This window comes from Lytechinus pictus, chromosome 15 (genome assembly GCF_037042905.1).
Source record: "Lytechinus pictus isolate F3 Inbred chromosome 15, Lp3.0, whole genome shotgun sequence".
NCBI lineage: Eukaryota > Metazoa > Echinodermata > Echinoidea > Temnopleuroida > Toxopneustidae > Lytechinus > Lytechinus pictus.
In genome coordinates, this window is record NC_087259.1 from 21,269,975 (window position 1) to 21,295,000 (window position 25,026).

Sequence of the window (25,026 nt, forward strand, 5' to 3'; positions counted from 1 at the left end):
TGTATTATACTACAAAGATTATTATTACTAAAACTGAGTGTATAAAACCAATTGATAACAATATCACGAAAGAGATTCATAAATGCAAACTTAATAAACTTATCATGTAAAAACGGTTGCAAAATTGTGAGTACTAAAACCAAACATAATATTATTTGAATATTGCAAAACTGAAAATACTTGGAATAAGATTGTCAGCTGTTGAGTGATCATCCGAATTACCTGTCTTGAAATTGTGTTACTGTGTCTGTGTTAACTTTATGGTAAAGATTTCCAAACACTGGCACCGGCCTATATGTCATAAACCGGTAAACACGCGTTTTGCATATTCAGATTTGTTTGTCATTTTAAAAGTATAACCGAATTTGATCTTCTAATTTTCTTCTTTTAATTTCATTGGCTAGCCTATGGACCTGAGTTTGATTATTCAGGTTTGTTTTATAATAAGGTTTTCACGGATGAACAAAATTATAATATAATTTACATACGAGGCCGCAGAATGATTTTGAAACAGGGGGTGCATAAAATCACAATCATTTATTATGTCATGTTCATTTTCACTTTAGGGAGGGATCCAGTTGCGCCCCTTGCATTTTATTTTGATCAGTGTGTCAAAGTAATTTTGATTGGGTGCGTATATGACACTTTAATTACACTCCAACCCCCTAAAAAGCGAATAAAAATTGATTCTAATTTAAAGTGAAGGGAATTAAAAAGCAAATAGTTGGAAAAAGTCATTCTTTACATTTTTTAATCAATATTTCATTTTCGGTGCCATATAGGCCTGCAGATTTTGGAATTTATCATGTTCCTTTGAGAAAAAAAAATCAACACGTACACTCTGAATTCCATGGATTTAAAATTAATCCAGATCGGCTGTAAATGGTAACCAGCCAAATTTTTGATATGTTTTTAATCTGTAGGATTAAATTTTAAATCTCAAATGATTTAAATTCAAATCTTTTAGCTTTAGGCCTATATGTTTAAATCCTATATGGTTTAAATCTTAATCTAATATTCGGCTGGTCACTATTCACAGCCGATCCGGATTTATTGTAAAACCTCGGAATTCAGAATGTACACTGGTGTAACGCCAAGAACAGTAATGAGATACCCTTACTACTTGCTATTATAATAGCGCATAATCAAAGATCAAAACACTAACTTATAAATACAAATGATTGTACATTAGAAAAATGACATATTTCATACAAATTGAAGCAAGTTACATATTAATTAGTAGGCCTATATAGAAATTAAAATATTATATTACATAGGTTATGTAGATTCGAATCAGTGATAGGTCAATACGCCTTCACGTGACCATAGCTGCGAGGAACACATTTTTTATATTCTGGGTTTTGACGTCACTTCAGTGAATATAACTGCATTGTATTGTCAATTGCGGCGTTATATTCACTAAGGTGACGTCACTCGCTGTTTACAAGTTGCGTAATCAGGTAGTTTATTTGATGTACGCGCTACTGTTAACGCGTCCATTGCATTAAGAACGCGCTTGATGGATCAGAGCTGTAGCAAGAATTTCAGGTTGGAGCCAGATGATGAATGCAATCTCTGATGCCAAATCCACAAATACTATATAATATAACATATATTGCCTGGTCTATCGTTTTAATACCGTATTTTCCGGTATATTAACCGCACCTTTTTCCGTCGGAGAAAACCTCAAAAATGGGGGGTGCGGTTTATACACGAACACAGAGAAATCCGACCTCAGAAACTTGATTGACTTGACGAAAATTTAGCATATATATAATGAATGTGTGACATGTTTGAAACGTGGACTTGTAAAAAGAATGAAATAAAACTCACTTTACATCATCTCTATCTTTCTCTTTTCATAATTTAATGATTTTTGTCGTGGCGTTCGCGGGACGGCTAATCCATGTTTTCGGTGAGCACTCCTCGGTAGCGCCTGCTGGCATGGCTGGCCGGCGCTGGGCACGCCGCAGCCTAGCGACAGGGAAACTGAAGGCGGAGCGTCGCGCAGTACCGTAGACGTAGTTAAGATTTTACCCTCTTCTGTTTGACCGATCTGCTAGTGTAATTGACAGCTAATGTCATAACTCTAATACTGAACAGTAGGGCACTAAATTTTGAAGCTGCCTACTATCGCTTTTCCAAACCAAAAATAAGAAAAATCCCAGAAAGAAACAGAAATCTTGCTCGAGGCCTTTCTAATGTGCAACTAACCATATGAAATAAATATTCAATGTTCCCTTAATATGATATACGATATCATTACAAAATAATAATATACGATATCATTAACAAAACTATATCAAGAAGACAACAAAACAATTTAAAAAAAAATTGTATTTCATCCACATCCACATCACATCATTTTTCTCATTTAAAAAAAAAACTTAATATCAATGCAAGATGCAATGCCCGATCGTCCCTTCCCATCCCCCCCCTGGCTGCGGCGACTCACAAGCAATGCGCATGCGCTCCCTCCATGTATGCTCACAAAAAAAAAGTTAAAAGCTGACGTGACTGCTCGTCTCGCTCGGCCAACAGTCCGTTCTCAAATTATTTGGTCATGTGATGGTGTTGAGTTGCTTAAGTAAACACAATCCCAATTCGTCGTCAACAGGTAATAAGTCTGTTGTATGAGTATTTATGCAAAATTCATACGTCAGGACGAATCACTTTGGACGTACCAGAGGCAGAGCTCGGGGCAGCCGGCAGCTGCCCGTAGACTCAGCACCACGTACCGGGTACAGGCATTATCGCTGTGTATTGCATGAGCAAGATAATTGCGTCAAAATTGTCGAAGTGAAAACACTTTGCATCGAACAAATAATATCTTTTCGTATATTTTATTGCTTCAGTATCACGGAGAATGCATGAAGATATTCCTTCAAATATATAGAATATTACACAGATTTCACTATTTCTGGTTTCCTCAATTTTTCAATTTTTTTTTCCAAGAGTAAAAAATTGGGGGTGCGGTTTATACACGGCCGCGGTTTATATACCGGAAAATACGGTAAATAACATTTCAACTCCCCTTCAAAGCTATATTTTTCCCTCAGGAGAATATTTTCCCTCAGCGCTGCGGGCAAAATATAATCCCTTGGGAAATATATAACTTCGACGGGGAGAGAAAATGTTATATTCAAACTCTAGGTAGGCAATATCTGTATAATATCCAACATAAACAAATTGTTCATGAGAACATATCAAGTGACGTGAATGAAGGAAATGTGGAAAAGGACGATGCAGTTAAAGGTACTGTAGGGAAATCCAGCGGAGAAGATGGGCTAATTCACTGTCTTTTGAATTAATTGTCAATCTTTCTATTAATGTATGTTGTATGTTTTATTTCTATGTATTCATTTACGTGACATTATCAATATTGTTATTATTAATAGGCCTATAAACCGACAGGTAAATGCAAATTATTTAAGAGAATTTCATCTCAAGAAGTCACAGGTAAATATGCCAAATTAATAGCATAATAGTTTAATACCCATGTAATCACACTAATAGTATATTGAGATGCAATTTGTCATTCATATATTTGATTGTAATGAGGTTGGATTCTTTTCTTCAAGAAAAAAGGCCGGAGACGGCATCCCTTTTTCACAGCGTTACAACGCACGAGCTATGTGTACATCCGGGTACTTCTGCAAATCTAGACCTATCAAGCAATGGCCGACCTAGACAGGAATAACCGTCGTTTCTGGGGATTTATTCAACAATTTCTGACATTTTACTGTAATCCCCATTTACCGACGGTAGGGTGTACGTGTGGGCTCGCATGTGTTCTCATTCCCTCCCTTTTGTCAATTCACAGTCCAAAGTTTGATGTAATTTTACACATCGAATTTACAATCTAAGGATGTATAAACAGAATAACATCATCAACCCAAACCAACATGGATTTAGGAAGGGACTGTCATGCGAAACGCAACTTGTTGAGGCCATCAATGACTGGGCATACAACATCGACCAGCAATGTCAGACAGACGCCTTCTTTCTTGACTTTAGTAAGGCCTTTGATAAGGTATCACACAGGAAGCTGCTCTACAAATTGGAGTATTATGGCATTACTGGTCAAATGCATGGATGGATCAAAGCTTTTCTATCAGGCAGATCTCAGTCAGTTCATGTTGATGGAACATCCTCACCACGAGCCAGTGTACTCTCAGGCGTGCCGCAAGGCTCAGTACTCGGGCCTGTGTTATTCCTGCTGTACATCAATGACATCTGTGAATGCATCTCATCACCAATCAGACTCTTTGCTGATGACTGTGTGCTGTATCGCAAGGTCAAGACAAGAGCTGACCACGCAATTCTCCAGCGAGATCTTTCAACATTATCAGATTGGGCAAAACTGTGGGATATGTCCTTCAATGTCAAGAAGTGTGCCCACATGTGTATCTCATTGAAACGACAACCCTTGGCTTGCAACTTTACCATCAGTGACCAACCTGTTCCAACGGCAACCTCCTGTAAATACCTCGGTGTGACCATCACAGACAACCTGAGTTGGAACTCCCATGCACAGAAGATATCCTCCAAAGCTGCTCGTACCCTTGGAATCATACGTCGAGCATTGGGTAAATGTGACCTGAAAGTGAGAGACATTGCGTACAAGCAACTTGTCAGACCTCAACTTGAGTATGCTTCATGTGCATGGAATCCTCACATACAGAAAGATGTAAACATTATTGAGAACATTCAACGTCAGGGTGCTCGGTTTGTCCTTCATGACTATAGCAGAGAATCCAGTGTAACATCGATGTTGTCAACTCTTCACTGGGATACTCTCCAACACAGACGCCTTCTTAGCCAATGTGAGATGTTCTACAAAATTCATCACAATTATGTTTACATCAACATGCCACATCAGATTAAGTTAAGCAGCAGTTCTCGTCCACAACGTTCACAACACACTGGACATCAGCTCAAGTACACCCAGCCTTTTTGTAGAGTGAACTGCTACATGTACAGTATGTTCCCAAGAACCATCCGTATTTGGAATACTCTCCCAAACGCTGCTGTAACTTCGACCTCTATAGCTGGCTTCCGGGGAGCAACATTGCCTATCATTCAGCAAATGTTGCCTCCCCCTCCCCTTAAGATGCTGTAAGAGGGACACACACGCACCACCCGCACACTGCACCTAGCACACTGTATATAGTGCACCAAGAATACCACCACAGGATCACCACATCACCTGAAGCACTGGCAGCACCTGACACAGCACAACCCTCTCCAGGACAGCGTGTACGCTTTTGGGAGAGTACTTCTTCAAGATTCAAGATTCAAGAACAACAAACTTTTGAAACTTGATATTTCAATATTTAAATACTTTAAACGATATAGATGAAAAAGGCATGAAAAATATACTTTACCGATGTTTAATTGGGTTGAACACGATAAAAATGGTCAAAATGGCAGCCAAACTATAAAATATTTACAAACGAACGTCAACAATCACGAATGTGATATCGATATTGCTTTCGATATTATACGATCTGCTCCATATGCGAACGAAACCGAAGATAAACGATACTAGTTATACTAGTACTAGTACTAGTTATAATCGCGATATATTGATTCGAGACATTAAGTTAATAACGATAATGACGTCATTCAAGATGGCAACTTGCAAGAAAAACCGTCAGGTCAGGTGAAAATGTCTTAGATGACAGATTTCTCAATCATCCAGAGGATTTTTTTCAATAACTCCGGCCCAAGGTATGCAATTACTTAAGTTATTTATATTTCCCTGATAATGGAAACCATGAAACTTTCAATTTTGCTTAAAAAACAGTTTTAAATCGCGATCTATAAAACGCTAGTTCACTATACGTTGGCTGTAGGTACGGGGCCCCATCCCCTTCAGTCTATGTATGGTGAGTGGAGCCAACGTAGTTCAGCGGAACAACCAAAATACAGAGACTGAAGCTTTTGGTCTATGGCCGACCTAGACCAAAAAAAGCTTCGGTCTCTGTTATGTTGGTTGTTCAGCTGAACTCCGTTGGCTTCACTCACCAAATACAGAGACCGAAGTTCTAGCGCAATCTGTACAGGGGACTCAATGGCCATATGTTTATGTGTATTAAGTTCGGATAAAACTGGGCAGTGAAGTTGCGCGACAGCCGAGGTAAGTCACTGTTTTTGTTCCTTTTAACTTGATTTTCCCTGTTTTTTGGCAATTAATGCCAAGAGGGAATATTAATTTGCATTTCGGTCGCGTTAATTTTCAAAAGTTTGATTCATTAAAGACAAAAATTGAAGAGCCCCGACGGGGGATTTTGCATTGTAAGCCCCGACGGGGGATTTTGCATTGTAAGTCCCCTAATGGTGGCTGCACGATAGCGAGCCGTCTGTGTATGAGAAATTTAAAAAATGAAAAATTGTTAAATTAAAAACTCCTCGAATTCGAAACAGACGGCTGCCAGCTGTCTATGTCCGACCACGCTCCGCGCAATCACAGACGTTAAGTACGCGCGCCTATGGCGACTCCGCACTCTATCGTAATTAGTATACATCTCTATGAATTTAACTAACTAGCTCAGTCTTGGAAAATGCATCAAGCTCACACGATATTCAACGTATGGGACTGCACTTAAAATTCAGCAACACTATCACACACGTTTTATCTAAATATGAATCAAATTACAATTACAAGTATGGATTTAAAACTTACATTCAAAACCAAATGATGCTTCCTACAGACTATCAGTCCAAAGAAATTTAGAAATAAAGCTAAAAAGATTAGTTTTGTTGCCATTTTCCTCAGCAGGTCGGACTTTGTTCTCTTTAACAGACTGTTGATGACGTCATATGAAGAAACCGAACCCATAAAATTATATGTGCGTGCATGCATCACCGAATAGATAAAAACTAAATATCTATTAAAAAAAACATATTCCTTTCGCCACATCTACATAAAGAATAAAAGATTAAGTAAACTTATTTTCTAAGATCAGTTAGAAATCCCCGGTTGAAATTTCGGCGATGATAATGTGCATGAAGATGAATTTAAATCCCGGATTTAAATGAAGCATGGGATAAGAAGAATCGGGTCTGAAAACAAGAATGTTTTGATCGAAATGCCAAATGAAACGTGGAACTGGAAACGTTTGGAAATATATTTTCAACACTTCATCAGATCAAATTTAATCTTAATCATCAGTCTAAACGGTGTAGAAGAAAACATAAGGGGTTAAATGAAAAAAAAAATGTGGTGTTTAACATGGCGTATGTCTGGAAAATGTTGGCCTTTCAGAATGAAAAGCTTATTTTGTGTTAGATTTTGACAAAATATGTCCACCCTTTTCGTTATCATCTTTCTTTTTCTTCCTCATTTTCCTTGGTCGTAAGATTTTTTTAATTTTTAATTTTTTATATATATTTTTTGGGGGGGCGGGGCAGAACCCCTAATCTACCTCCATCTGGCTTTTTAAAAAGCCAGTGATCCGTACATTTGGGCTTACTTCAAGGTTGTTGCAAGCGCCAGACTAATCAGTTCAGTTGCAAATTCGAAACTACATGTATTGCAAGAGATGTGTAAATTAAATTGACATGCAATTAAAGAGCTTGCTATCAATAATTGTATGTGTGTGTGTATTTGAGTATGTTGTATTGTATGTTGGGGGGGGGTGGGTATTTCGAACTATAATAGGATCAATCTTAATCAATTAAAATTGAAAGCTACTAGATGTAAAGAATATATTACAACACGGGCAAGCCGCATATTCCAGCACGTAGAATAATCTCACAGTTGAACTTCGACGCTTCCCTAATCTCAATATTTTCAAAAGTAATCTGTAATCATATTGATAAATCAACTCCATATTACTACTTTATTAAATTGAACTATCAATGGATCATACAATTTTCAGTCTCTTTATCTTGATTTGAGATATATGCATGGGTGTCGATCACGGGGGGGGGGGGGGGGGGGGGTGGGGGGATATATCCCCCCAATATTTCAAGTGGGGGGGGATGGCCTGTATTATCATCCCCCCCCCCCCCAATAATTCAGGGTAGAAAATTTATAATAATGATGATGAAAAAATGAAAAGTTTGATCATGATGATTATAGTGATGATTATAGTATGCCATCAATCATTTTGTTTCCCTAGCAATTTGTGTACATTGTTATTAAATAAAAACATTCTTTTCCAGGACTTTTAAAAAGATGGGTGGAGGTTCAAGATGAAAAAGAATGAAATGTTTATGTATATGATATTTTTTAACACATGATATAAAAGGAGCCCGACGAAAAACAACTTTTGTTGATAGGGTGTTCCATCCCACCAGCGGTAATATGATCATATTTTAACAATTTTTTAATAAGTGAAATCAATTAATGGTTTCAGAAAGAATAATCATTCATTTCTCTCTTAAGCGTATCTTCGGATATGAACATCGGATGTTTTTTTTTTCATGTTATTCTTGTTGTTGTTATGGATTTGAATAACTAAACTTGATTGATTTTTTCTTATTTTGGCAAAAGGAAATCTCTTTTGAGTTTGGAAAGGGATGACAGTTTTGCATTCTATATGAGCACACTCATGCGGTACATAAATTTCATTTTAACACATATATTAGCTGATATTACACACTGATGGTTCAAGAAAATGTTGGAGAAATATCACAACATGACAGTTGAGTTTTTATTGTTTTTACGTTTGTTTTTGTTTCATGCACTTATAAAGCATTTAAAACATGTTAAAATCCAGGGTTAAAATCGTCTAAAGAATGACGGTAAGCCCGATGGCGCAAGAGAAGCCACACAGTTTGTAATTTGTGCTAGTCTTAATTTGTCCGAATCTGCATTTTATCATCATGCATTAAGAAGAAAAAAGATATTGCCAGTTGGGTTAGATTTAAGAGAGAGGTTGTATACATCATGCTCAATAAACAGATCACTTTGTACATGGTCCAGACAATTTTTGTCATTTTATCTTTCGTATGAGTTTAGAATAGGCTTACTTGTAACACAGATTGCATTTTCAAAAAAATTATATAAGTACAGTACACTGCAACAATGAAGGAATTTCCAAGAACACAGTGGCGTAACTACGGGGGGGGGGGGCATGGGGGGCACGTGCCCCCCCCCCCCAATCGGCTGGCCAGAAAAAAAAACTGGGAAGAGGAGAAAAAGAGGGAGAAAGGAAAAGATACGTAGTGGAAATGAAGAAATTATTGTTCATTATAATGTTATATTATAATAATTAAGAATGTTATGTTATAATACATAAGAACATAAGTCTGTTTAACGTTTTTAAGTCAATATACACCACATATATTTCCTCGTACTTCGACTTATTATTGTTTGATGTAGTGACATATGGTTCTTTTTAATGACTACTTAAAGTTATTGCCCCATTTTAAGGTGTTAATATAAAACATTTCCTGTCCGTGCTTACGTTCGCACTAGTAGATTGGTAAGAAATGTCTGCTCTTCATGAATTATTAAAATTCAGTCCTTAAAATGTCCCTTTTTCTGATCTGAACATCAAAAATGTTCAGCTCGCGCTTCGCGCTCGCATCATTTGTTCAGTGAAATACGTATCGTATGGTCTTAGTGAATTCTTACAAATAGGCCTTAGAATGCCTCTCTTCTGGTCTGAATATCCTAAATTTTCAGCTCGCGCTCGCAATATTGATGAGTGAGATGCGTATTATCATGATTACAATGACTACAAAAAGTGCTTCATGTGTTTAGATGTAGCAAAATCAGCAAGCGCTTTGCACTCACATTAGATGACTATGGTGAGATATGTATACTCTTAATGGATTCCTAAAATATAGTCCTTAACATTGTTTGGGGTCAATATTTACACTGAAATTTCAGCTCGCGCTTCGCGCTCGCATTGTTTGTTTAGCGAGACAGGTATGTATCATGATTAAAAAAATTTGCTTATAATGTCCTTTTTGGTCTGCATATAAAAAATTTTCAGCTCGCGCTTCGCGCTCGCATTATTTGAGCAGTGAGATACATATCCGTTTATTGGCACTGTCCTTATTAGGTCAGTTTACCTGGCAACTGAGCGCGCGCGCGCTCACTAAGTGACTCAAAAATTTTGCTGGTGCCCCCCAATGCCGTGACTCACGGTACGCCACTGCAAGAACACCATGCAGATCAACCACTCCCAAATGTCCTAACTTGTGATTTTAGTGGGGGTAATGTTGAAAGATCCCCATCCACAAGAACATTTGTGTCAATCATCCCCCCCAACCAAGAATACCGATCGACACCCATGTATATATGTCAGATAATGTTGATGTCTATTTGATATCACACATATATATTTTATATTTTTTTATGTTTGTATCTATACGTATAAGTACTGTGTGCTAATGTTTACACATTTAGTTTCATTCGCTTAGCCAAATTCAATTTTACATTTTCTATATTCTTTGTTTAATGTTTTCTTTTAAAGAATCGAGCAGTGTATTTCTATGTATGTATGTATTGCTGTTTGTCATGCATTTTATTCTCCTTTTTGTTTTTGCTCAATTTCCTAAGGTTACTAAATGTTCACATTTATTTTGTACTTTGTAACTTATTGCTGTACACTATATGTATATAGTTTAAGGCTTGTTTTATCATCTTTGTTTGTTTGTACTGGGCTGATACACATCTTTGTGGTTATTTTCAAGCATATTTTACATTGCATTTTTACAAAGGGCCCCAATGAAAACCAGTGTTTCTGCTGATTGGGCTACCCTTTTTAAATATGTTTAATAAATAAATAAAAAAATAAGAGTCAATCATTTAAACTAAATAAACATTTCTTGGGAGTTTACTGTGGCTTATACTTATTTATTTTCTTCCACTCTTTCTTTGCCAATGTCAGTAAACACCATCTTCTCTCATTCTTTATTTCATCTCTCTTTGAGTCTCTTTCTCAACAACACCCTCTCTCTTTCTCAGTTCTCTCTCTCTCCCTTCTATATTGATCTTTCTCCACCCGTCCCTCTCTAGTTTTGTCAGCATCTCTCTCATACCCTCTCGCCATCTGCTCCCCTTCTCAATATAATTGAATACATCATACCCCTCATCCCTCCTCTCTCCATCCCTCTCTCTCTTTCAAATTCCCTTATCTCTCTCTGGTCTCGCTCTCTCCTATATGTCAGCATCTCTCTCATTCCCCATGTTCCCTCTCGCCATCTGCTCCCCTTCTCAATATAATTGCATACCTCATCCCTCCTCTCATGCACTCTCTCTCTGTTTTCATCTCTCTCTGGACTCGCTTATTCATACTCTCTTTCATTTTCTAAATAATTAAAAAGAACCAATAAACGACGATCGATTAATATTCCTTCATTTTTTAAATACTTTATTACATTCATGATAATATGAATACAATATGCACTAATGTCATTATCCTAAGTTCATGATACATGATACACCATTACAATAATGATCAATTACCTAATCGTTTTTATTTTATACCATCATTTTTTTAGACGCTACAACACGACTTTTAAATCCGCATGCATGGTATCAGTATTCCTTACCACAATAATAAGTGATTATAGACATACGGTGAGCTTACGATTCAAGTTTTGTAAAACAAATTTTCCTATGAAAATATAGGACTGCAAAATCAATAATTTCTGTTTATTTTTGTACATTGGATAGCGGTCTTAAACTTTTGCAAAATGATGGTATTCAAACTGACCTGAATATATATACATATTGAATAAATATATCGGTGGCAGCACACATGCAGACATAATAAGCTGATTTTGAATTTTATATAATTATGAATATTGATTAAATATAAATAATTACAAATACATGAATAAATATATATAGACATCAAAATATTGAGTCAAACAATAATATTTACGAAAATAACATAAAACACAAAGTAAATTCAGAGAGGTATATATCATGATGAAAATTAATTAATAGAAATTCACAAAATGGTCAAAAATATCAAGTTATGTTATTTAGTTGTAATATCCGTAGGAAATTATCACTCTTCATTTTAACAAAATACTTGTAAACTTCTATTACTTGTTAGTAAGCTATACTTTGTAAAATAGATAAATATGAGTTTGCATATCAAATTGTGTAATTATTATTTTCTTGCATTATTATTTTCAAATCTCTCGTCAACAATCATTTGATAGTCCGTAATTGGTGCTGTTCCACAAATCAATCCATTTCATCGACAGTAGGTCCTCCATTTCCTGATGATGATGAATTGGTCTGTGGTCCTGGTTGACCTGAGCTACCACCGGCATGAAGTTTGGCCATGATGGGGGAACATGTCTTCTGCAACTCTTCCAACTTGAACGAGAATTCTTCCTTGTCCGCCAAAGAATTATTGTCCATCCAGGTGATGACTTCATCAACTGCCTTTATCACAAGTTCCTTGTCACTGGAGCTAACTTTGCTCTCTACCGATGCATCATTGATTGCGGACTTGACGTTGAAGGCATAGATCTCTAGTTGGTTCCTGGCCGCGATGCGCTCACGTTGAGCATCATCCTCAGCCTTGAATCTTTCAGCGTCATTGACCATCCGATCGATGTCGTCTTTGGAGAGTCTTCCACTGTCGTTGGTGATGGTGACCTTGTTGCTTCGACCAGTGCTTTCATCCTTTGCAGTGACGTTCATGATGCCGTTGGCATCGATGTCAAAAGAGACTTCAATCTTGGGGACTCCTCTGGGTGCAGGAGGGATACCAGACAACTCAAACTGGGCAAGTCTATTGTTGTCTTTGGTCATGGCTCTTTCTCCTTCGTATACTTGGATGGTAACAGCTGGTTGGTTGTCTGAGTAAGTTGTGAAGGTTTGGGCTTCCTTGGTAGGAATCCTTGTGTTTCTCTTAATGAGGTTCGTCATCACACCTCCTGCTGTCTCGATGCCTAGAGAGAGCGGAGCCACATCTACAAGAAGAACTTCTTTGATTTCTTCACTCTGGTCTCCAGATAGGATAGCAGCTTGGACAGCGGCGCCATAGGCAACTGCTTCATCAGGGTTGATAGACTTGTTGAGATCTTTGCCATTGAGGTATTCCTGGAGAAGTTTCTGGATCTTTGGGATTCGTGTGGATCCACCAACAAGTACGACGGTGTCAATCTTATTCTTGTCGATCTTTGCGTCAACGATTGCCCTCTCTACTGGTTCAAGACACTTTCTGAAGAGATCTGAACAAAGTTCCTCAAATCGTGCTCTGCTGACATTGGTGTAGAAGTCGGCACCTTCATAGAGTGAGTCTACTTCGATGCTTGCTGAAGCACTGCTTGACAGCGTTCTCTTGGCCCTCTCTGCTGCTGTTCGGAGGCGACGAAGTGATCTTGGGTTTGACCTCATGTCTTTCTTGTATTTTCTCTTGAATTCCTCGGCAAGATGATGGACTAGTCTGTTATCGAAGTCTTCACCTCCAAGGTGAGTGTCACCCGCTGTTGATTTCACTTCGAAGATTCCATCATCGATGGCCAGAATTGAGACATCGAACGTACCACCACCAAGATCAAAGATGAGAACATGCTGCTCTCCTTTCAGCTTCTTATCAAGTCCGTAGGCGAGAGCGGCAGCGGTGGGCTCGTTGATGATTCTAAGAACATTGAGTCCTGCAATAACACCTGCATCCTTCGTGGCTTGTCGTTGTCCATCGTTGAAGTAAGCAGGGACAGTGATGACGGCATCGGTGACCTTCTGACCAAGATAAGCTTCTGCTGTCTCCTTCATCTTTGTCAGGACCATAGAGCTGATTTCTTCTGGTGCCATAGTCTTGTTCTCTCCCATGTACTCAGCCTGTAGCATCGGCTTGCCTCCTTTGTTGGTGACTGTAAAAGGCCAATGTTTCATGTCAGCTTGTACGTTGTCATCTGCGAATCTTCTTCCTATAAGTCGTTTGGCATCAAAGATTGTGTTCTGCGGATTCCTGTATAATGAAAGATGAAAACGAAACACCTGTTTAGATTATTATTGCACAACGTCAAAAAAACTCTCCTAGTTATAAGTACTTAATTTGTCCCTCTTAAGATGGCATGAGTTAATGTTTACAATAATGTTTTATTATTATAATGCTTCATATGTTGAAAACGTATTTTGGAAATTATAAATTGAAAATATCTGCACAATTTCGGCTTAATGATAATATGATAAAAGCAGGCATGAATATTATAATGTGTTGAAAATTTGTTTTCCATGCCCGTGTCAGAAATTTATACCCTGATGCCAGCACAAAGTTAAACGCATCCCTCTCTTAGATTATCATTGATTCTTTTATATCCTCAATCTTCCATAATGAGTGAATGAGTCGGTATTCTATAAATCTCGCATTAGTTATTGATATAATAGTATAACTGAATTGAGTGAATTCTAATAGAATATATGCTATGCAAGCCTAAAATAATCGATAATGAGCACACCTTTATATCAGGCATGATGATAATAATGATGATCCTATCTTCTACTACTACTACTACTACTACTACTACTACTACTACTGATGATGATGATGATAACAATAATAATAATGATAATAATAATAATAATGGCCCGTTGCATGAAAGTTTCTATTATAGAAACTTTGACTTCCAATGGTAACTTTATACCATGACGATGTTTAACAGTCAATCAAAATCAAGGATTATATGAAAGTTATCATTGGATGGTAAAGTTACCATAGTAAAAACTCTATTCCAACTGGACCCAGAAATTAAAGTGGTTTTTTTTTAATAAAATCTACTTACATTGCCACTTGATTCTTAGCTGCATCTCCAATCAATCTTTCTGTATCTGTGAAGGCGACATAGCTGGGTGTCGTCCTATTTCCTTGATCGTTAGCAATGATCTCCACCTTTCCATTCTGGAAGACTCCAACACAAGAATATGTGGTACCCAAATCAATTCCAATAGCTGGTGCTTTTCCTGGTGCCATTTTTACTGCTATAGCTGTTCAAAATTCTGCTTCCAAAAATGCTTTAAATTATACAAGTTCGTTCTTGCTTTGGTTTCCTCTCGGTTTGTCGTGTTGACTACGAGTTGTCGAGTTTTCAAATTGAAGCCCGATTGGCAGTGAGTCGGGTTATATAGCCAAAACACGAGCTTCATCGAATGTACGAGAAGATTCTAGAGCGGTGTGAACACGAATAGCACCCCTAGGGGAATCCCCCGATCGTTCTCGATCGAGCATCGCCATTGGTCAAATAGCCAAGCTGACTCATGACGTCACAGTGAGTGTGCCCATTCAGTGTGCGCAGTGTTGCAATTCGGGGTGTGTGGAACGTACGAGAACATTCTCGTCCAATCTCCCTGCTCGTTCCATAGAGGCACACGGCATATGCCGACTATCCCGAGATATATGATATAACGGTTGCATATATTATGTCAGTCCTATACTTTTTTAACTGTACAAAATATCAATTATCACCTCAAATTACTCATGATAAAACATGAGATCGTAATTTTATCCCTTGAGATTAATAAGATAACGAAGAATATATGATAGAAAAGATACATATGTACTTCGATCAGCCCAGCTAGTGGTGAAAATATGTGATTCTAACACCGCCGATAATTATGAAATGATTTAAAAATGATTGCACCATCTAAAAGAAAATATGTAGTAATTAAGTAACTCCAAACTATTTTGTTGCAGATTGCCACATAATAAAAAAAAATAACACATAGTTGAATAGAAATTCTATCTATTTTTTATCATACCACCACTAATATATTACGGCTGTATAGTTTTCCTATATACTAGTATTAATACTGCCACTACTCCCGCCACTTCTACTACTTCTACTACTACTCCTACTACTACTACTACTACTACTACTACTACTACTACTACTACTACTACTACCACTACTACTACTACTACTACTACTAATAATAATAATAATAATAATGATAACAACAATAATAATAATAATGTGATGATGATGATGATAATGATAATAATAATAAATAATGGTGATAATAATAATAACAATATTATTATTATTATTATTATAACAACAACAAAAATTAATGTACGCCTATCACACTTATTGTACTGGTAACGTAATGCTATTGATATTGAACTCACTAGTTTTATAATAAAGGAAATCTTTTTAATATTATGATGACGAATATATATAGTATCATGCTAAAATCTATATTTCATTTGTAGTTCACACACTGTCGTCGTAGAAAATCATCACACAAAAACAGAAGTAGGTCAAAATTATTCACTATAGTACCGAGGGTCTAGCTGTATTTGATACACGTAAATTATTCTATACTTCAGTTATTTCTTATATCATCGCACTATGGCAATATCATGAAATATGATTAAAATAGTTGCATGGTGAACTAGAATTGCATGTGATTTTCACTTTCTGCTGGTCTGATAGCCCGGGTCTGATAGAGAAAGGGGAAAAAAAGATCGATATTTCTCGAATGACATGAAGTCATTCACAACCAAGCAGTCTCGCACAACCCAGAATTTTCCAGACCGTAACCTATTGGTGATTATTTACGGCGTGTGTCTATTCAGTACAATAGGCCGGTACTTTGCACAGAGAATGGATGGATAACATGTCTATAATGACGTCACGGTAGTCGTGTACTCGCAGACGTTCGAGAACAATCTGGGAATGCCCCCGTGCCGGGAATGATCGGCGAGTCTCTATTGTTCTATTGTGTTCACACACGAACCTTCTCCGACTAGAAACTTCTCTGATGACTGGAAGCTTCTCTCGGCTCGGGGTTTGAGTATATAACCGGGCTCATCGTCTCTCAAACTTCAATTCGAACTCGATTTCTCATAGCTCGGAAGGCTCTCTGAGAGGAAAGAAAACTGATTCCACAATTGCAATAAAGGTGTTTGACCGGTGTTTAACAAAATAATTCTACGAGTATTAAAATAATTTTGCGAATAATTACTTTTGAAGTTCTGATCGACAGAGTTTCACAAACAGACACCAGCCAGATAATACGAACAATTAGATAGTTATATTTTTCTCTTTAATAATACAAATTTTAAATAGTCGAAAATAATCATCTGCAACAAGAAATGGCACCAGGAAAAGCACCAGCGATTGGAATTGATTTGGGTACCACATATTCTTGTGTTGGAGTCTTCCAGAATGGAAAGGTTGAGATCATTGCTAACGATCAAGGAAATCGGACCACACCCAGCTATGTCGCCTTCACAGATACGGAAAGATTGATTGGAGATGCGGCGAAGAACCAGGTGGCGATGTAAGTAGATTAAAACATTGTATGTAATAAATAATGTTATACAGGCCTAGACTTAAAGATAGAAAGAGAGGGAAAAAGAACTAGAGGATTAAAGGAGAGAGAAGGGAGACAGGATAGAAACCAATATATGAATTATTTTGTTACTTTTATGATTAAAGTATTTAAAGTATTGAATAAACATTCCAAAAATCATTTGAGTTAACAATACTTAGGAAAAAAGTGAATTACAAACTAAAGCAATGCGCAGTATTAATTTCCAATATATTACGTTGCATCCGAGTTCTCATTAAAGTGCATTGTTTTTCTTATCAATTAGAAATCGATTTGTTTTGTTTTCTTCGGCCGTGAATAATACAAGAAGTTACATTTCAATAATAAAAAAATATAATGAAACAAAAAAAACCTTTGAAGTAATCTTTGAATAAATTCACCAAATTTGATAAAATTAAATAATTATGTAACATCTGTACAGATTGATTGTGATTCATTCATTATTGTATAATCGCAAGAGATGTTTTGGTATTCTAATAAGTATTCACAACAAAGTAATATTATATACAAGTCATGTATACAGTATAAACATGAACTGTTTTCAATTCACGCAGGCCTTTATTTTATAAATCGTATACAAGGTTACGTAATTTAGGCTACTTTCTATCTTCCGATATTAACAAATAATCATTGTAGAAGTGACTGAAACAAAAAAAAAACATTAATAATACATTACAAAAACTAACCTTTCCATTATCAATATGTATTCTATTGTTTTTACCAATATTCTTTTTTTTTATCATCCGGCTTTTTGCAGGAATCCCAAGAACACAATCTTTGATGCAAAACGACTAATTGGAAGGAGATTCACAGATGACAACGTACAAGCTGACATGAAACACTGGCCTTTCACAGTCACCAACAAAGGAGGCAAGCCCATGCTACAGGCTGAGTACATGGGAGAGAACAAGACTATGGCACCAGAAGAAATCAGCTCTATGGTCCTGACAAAGATGAAGGAGACAGCAGAAGCTTATCTTGGTCAGAAGGTCACCGATGCCGTCATCACTGTCCCTGCTTACTTCAACGATGGGCAGAGGCAGGCCACGAAGGATGCAGGTGTTATTGCAGGACTCAATGTTCTCAGAATCATCAACGAGCCCACCGCTGCCGCTCTCGCCTATGGACTTGATAAGAAGCTGAAGGAAGAGCAACATGTTCTCATCTTTGATCTTGGTGGAGGTACGTTCGATGTCTCAATTCTGGCCATCGATGATGGAATCTTCGAAGTGAAATCGACAGCGGGTGACACTCACCTTGGAGGTGAAGACTTCGATAACAGACTAGTCCATCATCTTGCCGAGGAATTCAAGAGAAAGCACAAAAAAGACATGAGGTCAAACCCAAGATCACTTCGTCGCCTCCGAACAGCAGCAGAGAGGGCCAAGAGAACGCTGTCAAGCAGTGCTTCAGCAAGCATCGAAGTAGACTCACTCTATGAAGGTGCCGACTTCTACACCAATGTCAGCAGAGCACGATTTGAGGAACTTTGTTCAGATCTCTTCAGGAAGTGTCTTGAACCAGTAGAGAGGGCAATCGTTGACGCGAAGATCGACAAGATTAAGATTGACACTGTCGTACTTGTTGGTGGATCGACACGAATCCCAAAGATCCAGAAACTTCTCCAGGAATACCTCAATGGCAAAGATCTCAACAAGTCTGTCAACCCTGATGAAGCAGTTGCCTATGGCGCCGCTGTCCAAGCTGCCATCCTATCTGGAGACCAGAGTGAAGAAATCAAAGAAGTTCTTCTTGTCGATGTGGCTCCGCTCTCTCTAGGCATCGAGACAGCAGGAGGTGTGATGACGAAGCTCATTCAGAGAAACACAAGGATTCCTACTAAGGAAGCCAAAACTTTCTCAACTTACTCAGACAACCAATCAGCTGTTGCCATCCAAGTATACGAAGGAGAAAGAGTCATGACCAAAGACAACAATAGACTTGCCCAGTTTGAGTTGTCTGGTATCCCTCCTGCACCCAGAGGAGTCCCCAAGATTGAAGTCTCTTTTGACATCGATGCCAACGGCATCATGAACGTCACTGCAAAGGATGAAAGCACTGGTCGAAGCAACAAGGTCACCATCACCAACGACAGTGGAAGACTCTCCAAAGACGACATCGATCGGATGGTCAATGACGCTGAAAGATTCAAGGCTGAGGATGATGCTCAACGTGAGCGCATCGCGGCCAGGAACCAACTTGAGAGCTATGCCTTCAACGTCAAGTCCGCAATCAATGATGCATCGGTAGAGAGCAAAGTTAGCTCCAGTGACAAGGAACTTGTGATAAAAGCAGTCGATGAAGTCATCACCTGGATGGACAATAATTCTTTGGCTAACAAGGAAGAATTCTCGTTCAAGTTGGAAGAGTTGCAGAAGACATGTTCCCCCATCATGGCTAAACTTCATGCCGATGGTAGCTCAGGTCAACCAGGACCACAGACCAACTCACCATCATCAGGGAATGGAGGACCTAGTGTCGAGGAAGTGGATTAAATCTATACCCTCTGTATGTTAAATAGGACTTAGTAATGTTGCAATATCTGCTCAGTTGGAATAAATTTATTTGCATCACTGAGACATAAGTGGCCGCTATATTTGACTCTATTCTGATGAAGAACTGTACTCTTACCCCATATCTTATTATTACATTTTATATGACCAGTTAAATGCAATTATTGTTCGAAATTTATAAACTGTTGAAAATGTCTATTATAATATATATATATATTTGTAATTATTTCCATGATGTGGCTCATTAATGTAATATATAAAGTTAAAGTTAAAGTCATATAGTTCTTTTTATAAGGTGTGCCTTATTCTTTTTTCAACCTACTCTGTCATTTAGGGTCTTGGCTTTTGATTTTAAAAAGCCAAAAAATTTCCTCGTCTGTTAAATAGAAACGCAGAACAAGTTTTTTTATCACTTAATGTAATATAAATATATATTCATGATAGTAGATCAAACTTAGCAGAAAGTACAATACGTCATGATTTGCCGCTACTCGATAAGACCCTGTAACACGAAGGTAAGCGATTACTCGCTAATTTGAAAGATCAATGCAGATTAGTTTCGAGTCAGTCTACTGAGCAAAATGCGCAAGCACCGATGATCTTGATAGGCCAATTGAATTAGCGATTAGTTGTTAACCTTTGTGTTACGGGCCCATGTCATGTTTTTACGGCATTGTATGATTAAAATGCGAGTTCCATGACATTTGCTCCTGCGACAATTGCTCCAATGAAAAATATTTACGTTAAGCAAAACATAAAATCTAACATCCATGACTAAATAAACCCTTATTCTTATATTCACATTATTCTGAACAAAAAACTCAATTACAATCCCAATTCCAACCCTATGCCCTCTGATATATTACCGGAGCAAATGACGCAGGAGGGAATGTCGTGTCACCAAGATGTGAAACTTTCATAATTATGAATGATTGATTTCTATTTTATACAAAAAAATTGTATGATTTCTGATTAGAAAATAGGAAAGGGAGATAATATATTATTTATTAATTGCGATGATTATGTAATATTTGTATCCAACATTTCTCTCCAATATTCGATATCAGCGAGAGTCTATAGGATGTCAATACTTTGTGTACCTTCGTTTTTGTATTGTCTCTATTTATTGTTATACGAGTATAATATCACATGTACATACAGAATTTTGAATGAAATTTAAGATTTGATATATAAAATCAACTTTGCATTTTTACATGATTATGTATTCGTGTGTTTTAGGGTTGGAGAGAGCGAAAATGAGCATAGGGCGGTAGTGATAGAGGAAGAGGAAATAGAGACATATTAGAGATGGGGGTATCCATACAGATAGATAGATAGATAGATAGATAGATAGATAGATAGATAGATAGATAGATAGAAAGGGAGAGAGAGAGAGGGGGTGGAGATGGAGATCTTGGGAGGGGAGATGCTCGAGAGATCGACAATAGACAAGAGGAAGGTGGAAGAAAGGGGGAATTGAAGATCAAGAGGAGCGTAGACTTTATTTATTATCTTTATGAATAAAATTTTTCATTATTAATTTTATTTGATTCGCTCATTGACTATCACAATACTGTATAGGGAGTGGGGTACATGGAGAATTAGAGAGAGCGAGAGAGAGAGGGAGGGGATATGTGGCTCAAGAGTGAGGGAGGGGAAGGAGACAGGGTATGTATATATGTATGCATGTGAGTGTGTTTGTGTGAATGAAAGAGGGAGCGAAAGAAGGGGAATGACAGGAATTATTCTTTCGAGCAAAAGTATATAGAGATGCCGACAGTGGTAATTTTCAATAGAAAACAATTTTTAAAATATGTAAAAGATTGATCTATGAGGTATAGAATTAAGCAAGTTATACGGTTGATGGTCGAAATTAATTAGCACGTTATTATGATTTGATATAAGTTATAACAAGTGTTTCGTATTAGTCTTTCTTTTAATTCCCCATATTTTTTAACCGATAAGTAAAATATTATCGTTAATTAAAAAAAGACTGCATAGAAAATTTGCTGTTTTGTTTCCATGGCTCTTTTTAAAGCTGGTCATAATACCCTGATGTAAATATTTTTTCCTTGGCTCAAATTTCATTACTGTCCTGACGGGGAACGAACATCATGAAACATTCATTACATTATGCAAAGGATATTAGAGTGCCTGCTTGGAGAAAGGGGGAGGGGCAGAGCCCTGCTGGTTTGGAATAAAATATTGACAAGCAAGCAAAAAAAATTGCTCCAGAATGAAGGTGATGTTGGTTAAAAAATGACAAGGCCCCCCCCCCCAAAAAAAAAAAAATGGGTTCTCTCCAAAATGTAGGTGATTTTGCATGGTTTAATGCCTACTTTATAGCATACCAACCTGACTCATAGGGGTGCTGCCTATGGTATATGGTTACGCAGCACCGCCCAGACAAATTTTGGGCAGTGCTTCAGCAACCCCGCTTTCCAGGACCAAGGGGGGGGGGGTAATTGAGCGAACTTCGTAAGATCAATGAATCTTTCTGTATTTGGCCTTCATCTTATATCTAATCTTCAAAAGCAGACGGGTTGTGTATGGGTCACGAAATACATTTGCATTTTTAAGTAGCTTTATGGTGTAATTACTAACTATCGTTCTATATTATACCCCAAGGGAATATTTAAGTAAATGGACCATCGATCAAACTGCCTTTCTATGCAGGAAGGTGGTTGGATGGAACGAATGGTATACATGGACGCATCTGCTCCCTATAGAGGCCGACATTATGCTGGAAATGCATGGACTCTCTTTTTAGAGACGTCGATGTTGCTCAAGTGAACATCTCTAATTTGCCTGCCTCACTTAATGTCGACGTGACTCATATGTGCTTATTTCTTCATGAAGGCTTGAGTTTATCATTATGGCTTTTCCTTCACTTCTATGGATACTATATTCTGCGTTAATGTCGAAGCCCTGAAAAATTACACTGGCGATACTTGGCGTAAAAATATTCATACACAACATTTTTGGAAACATATTTCGCGTTTTAATATTGTCTCTATTTATCGAGCTAATGTGAAATGTTATAATGCATTTGGTTACTCGGCTATTCGGCGTGTTGAACATTCCATAGGTCCATGATATTGAAAGAAGGATTTATTTTGCAGGCAAGTCTGTGATTCGTCAGGTTCTGAAGAAGAGATACACGGAGAGCACTAATAATGCAGATACACACTGCTTCTGCAATTTCCCGCCAATGAAGAAGATTATAAATTTTCTCCTGCATGGCGTTCGCACCGTCTCTTGAGAGGAGTGTTAGCGGGCCTAGTGATGATGGAATTATTGGAAAGGATTTGGATGGGGACGGATCACATATTATCACTGTCAGGTAATTACTTGTTGTCTTACTTAATGTAATTTGATAAATTTACAATTAATTTTGAGACGGATCCCATTTTGGCATCGTCAGATAATATTTCGGCAATTTAACATTTAATTCTGAGGCAGATCACATACTATCTGATAATCACGCATTGTCTTGATTAACATAAATTGATAGTTTGACATTTTTAATTTGCTGATAATCAACAATATTTGCTTGTCGTTGTCATAACTGATTATTTGTGCAAATATACTGAACTACCATGACCGCATAGATTTATCGATATGCATATACCCTTCATAAGGAACAAAACAATACGGTACAGAAAGAGTAATTTTTTGTTTATGTTGATGAGTTTCCCTAAATGATTATTAAGATGAAAAGAATAGTCCACCTGATCACACTCTCTTGATTATCATCCCCTGGGAGGGAGGGGAGGGGGAGCGTAATAGCCTACACCGACAAAAATCCTCGTAATACTCAAATAATACTCTCCTTTCGGGGGATGATGCGTATGAGTGTGTGTGGGGGGGGGGGGCGTCGCAATAAGGAATACACAAGTAAAGATTCTTATGATACTCAAATAATATTATCCTTCGTGGGGGGGGGGGGGTCCGGCGCAATAAGACCCACACCAGTAAAAATATCCTTATGATACTAGTACTCACATCATATTATCCTTGTAAGGGGCTGCTCCCCCATATTAAAAGATAATCGAAAATCAGTCGAATATGACTTAAGTAATATTTAAAAAAAGATGATACAGTTATATCTTAGGCCTTCACTATTCTATGTATTGATTTATTTACCATTTTATATTGATACAATCAACCCTGACTACATCGAAGACAAGATAATATATTATACCAAAATGCTATTGCTGGGAGTATAACTGCTGTCGGCAATGATTGGAAATATGTTGCTATGTATACACGTCACTTAGTTGTGCATCCCCAGCCAGCTAGATAGAGGCCCCTCGTCGTATTCTTAGGCTGAGCGATCAAATTCTGTGAATAATTCATCACGGGGGCCCCACTGGTGTATACTACGCAGATGAGTGCAAATGGAAAGATGCCTGGGGATGGGGAGAGAATATACTTGCTTGGGTTTGAGTGTATATACAAGACCTTCAAGAAAGAGAGCAAAATTTCGTTCAATCTTCCTGCTGGCTTGAAGATGTTACTTTTTATGTCTCGCAGACGATGTGAAGCATCATAAAGACAAAGCACACTCTAAGTTTGAGTTGATGATCCAGGAAAATGACTATAGAAATGTCAGATGAAACACGTAATTTCAGGCTTTATATTAATATTTATCCTCTTTGCCTTCTTGCATACAAAATGCAGCAACAATAGAATTGACATCAAAACTATATGTTTCAAGTTAAATAAAATTATATCAATTGATCACATCATTGTAGAGCGTTGTGGCCCAGTTGATAAGTCTTCTGACTTAGAAACAGAGGGTCGTGGGTTCGAATCCCAGCCATGGCGTAATTTCCTAGAGCAAGAAATTTATCCACATTGTGCTGCACTCGACCCAGGTGAGGTGAATGGGTACCCGGCAGGATTAATTCCTTGAATGCATGAGCGCTGAAAGGCAGCTCGAGCTAAAGCCGGGGTAATAATAATAATAACAACGCGCCTCGGAATAGAATATTTCTAGATAGATGGCGCTATATAAATGCCTATTATTATTATTATGAAAAAATAATTACATTCAATAGGGTCTACTTTATTAGCAGGGGGTTTTAAATTTTCAAGGGCATTCGAAAGATTCGCCACTGAGAAATGTTGTTGATTAGTTTTTAACGGCGCTCTCATAAAAAAAAAAGAAAATACGCACCAATCAAACGATCTTATCATATCACTATATATTTTTTTCGTTTTTATCATTTTCAGTAGATAAGA

The 25,026-nt window shown here is 37.5% G+C and overlaps 2 protein-coding genes across 2 annotated transcripts; one reads left to right on the plus strand and one right to left on the minus strand.

Annotated features, from left to right (window-relative positions):
• Positions 1 to 11,309: 11,309 nt before the first annotated feature.
• Positions 11,310 to 15,111, minus strand: LOC129277891 (heat shock 70 kDa protein IV). The gene is made up of 2 exons (XM_054914073.2): positions 14,716 to 15,111; positions 11,310 to 13,901 (listed from the first exon to the last, which is right to left on the minus strand). The coding sequence occupies exons 1-2, from the start codon at positions 14,901 to 14,903 to the stop codon at positions 12,164 to 12,166; spliced, it is 1,926 nt and encodes a 641-aa protein (XP_054770048.2). The 5' UTR covers positions 14,904 to 15,111; the 3' UTR covers positions 11,310 to 12,163.
• Positions 15,112 to 16,034: 923 nt separating this feature from the next.
• On the plus strand, positions 16,035 to 20,979 carry LOC129277892 (heat shock 70 kDa protein IV-like). Its single transcript, XM_054914074.2, has 2 exons — positions 16,035 to 17,215; positions 18,024 to 20,979. The coding sequence occupies exons 1-2, from the start codon at positions 17,028 to 17,030 to the stop codon at positions 19,759 to 19,761; spliced, it is 1,926 nt and encodes a 641-aa protein (XP_054770049.2). The 5' UTR covers positions 16,035 to 17,027; the 3' UTR covers positions 19,762 to 20,979.
• The last annotated feature ends 4,047 nt before the right edge of the window (positions 20,980 to 25,026 follow it).

What these genes read in the sequence shown, in the direction of transcription:
- LOC129277891 (XM_054914073.2), bottom strand. Translation starts at nt 14,903, where the DNA reads ATGGCACCAGGAAAAGCACCAGCTATTGGAATTGATTTGGGTACCACA. An exon ending in GCTAAGAATCAAGTGGCAAT is followed by an intron (nt 13,902 to 14,715) that starts GTAAGTAGATTT and finishes TTCATTATACAG; the next exon opens with GAATCCGCAGAACACAATCT.
- LOC129277892 (XM_054914074.2), top strand. Translation starts at nt 17,028, where the DNA reads ATGGCACCAGGAAAAGCACCAGCGATTGGAATTGATTTGGGTACCACA. An exon ending in GCGAAGAACCAGGTGGCGAT is followed by an intron (nt 17,216 to 18,023) that starts GTAAGTAGATTA and finishes GGCTTTTTGCAG; the next exon opens with GAATCCCAAGAACACAATCT.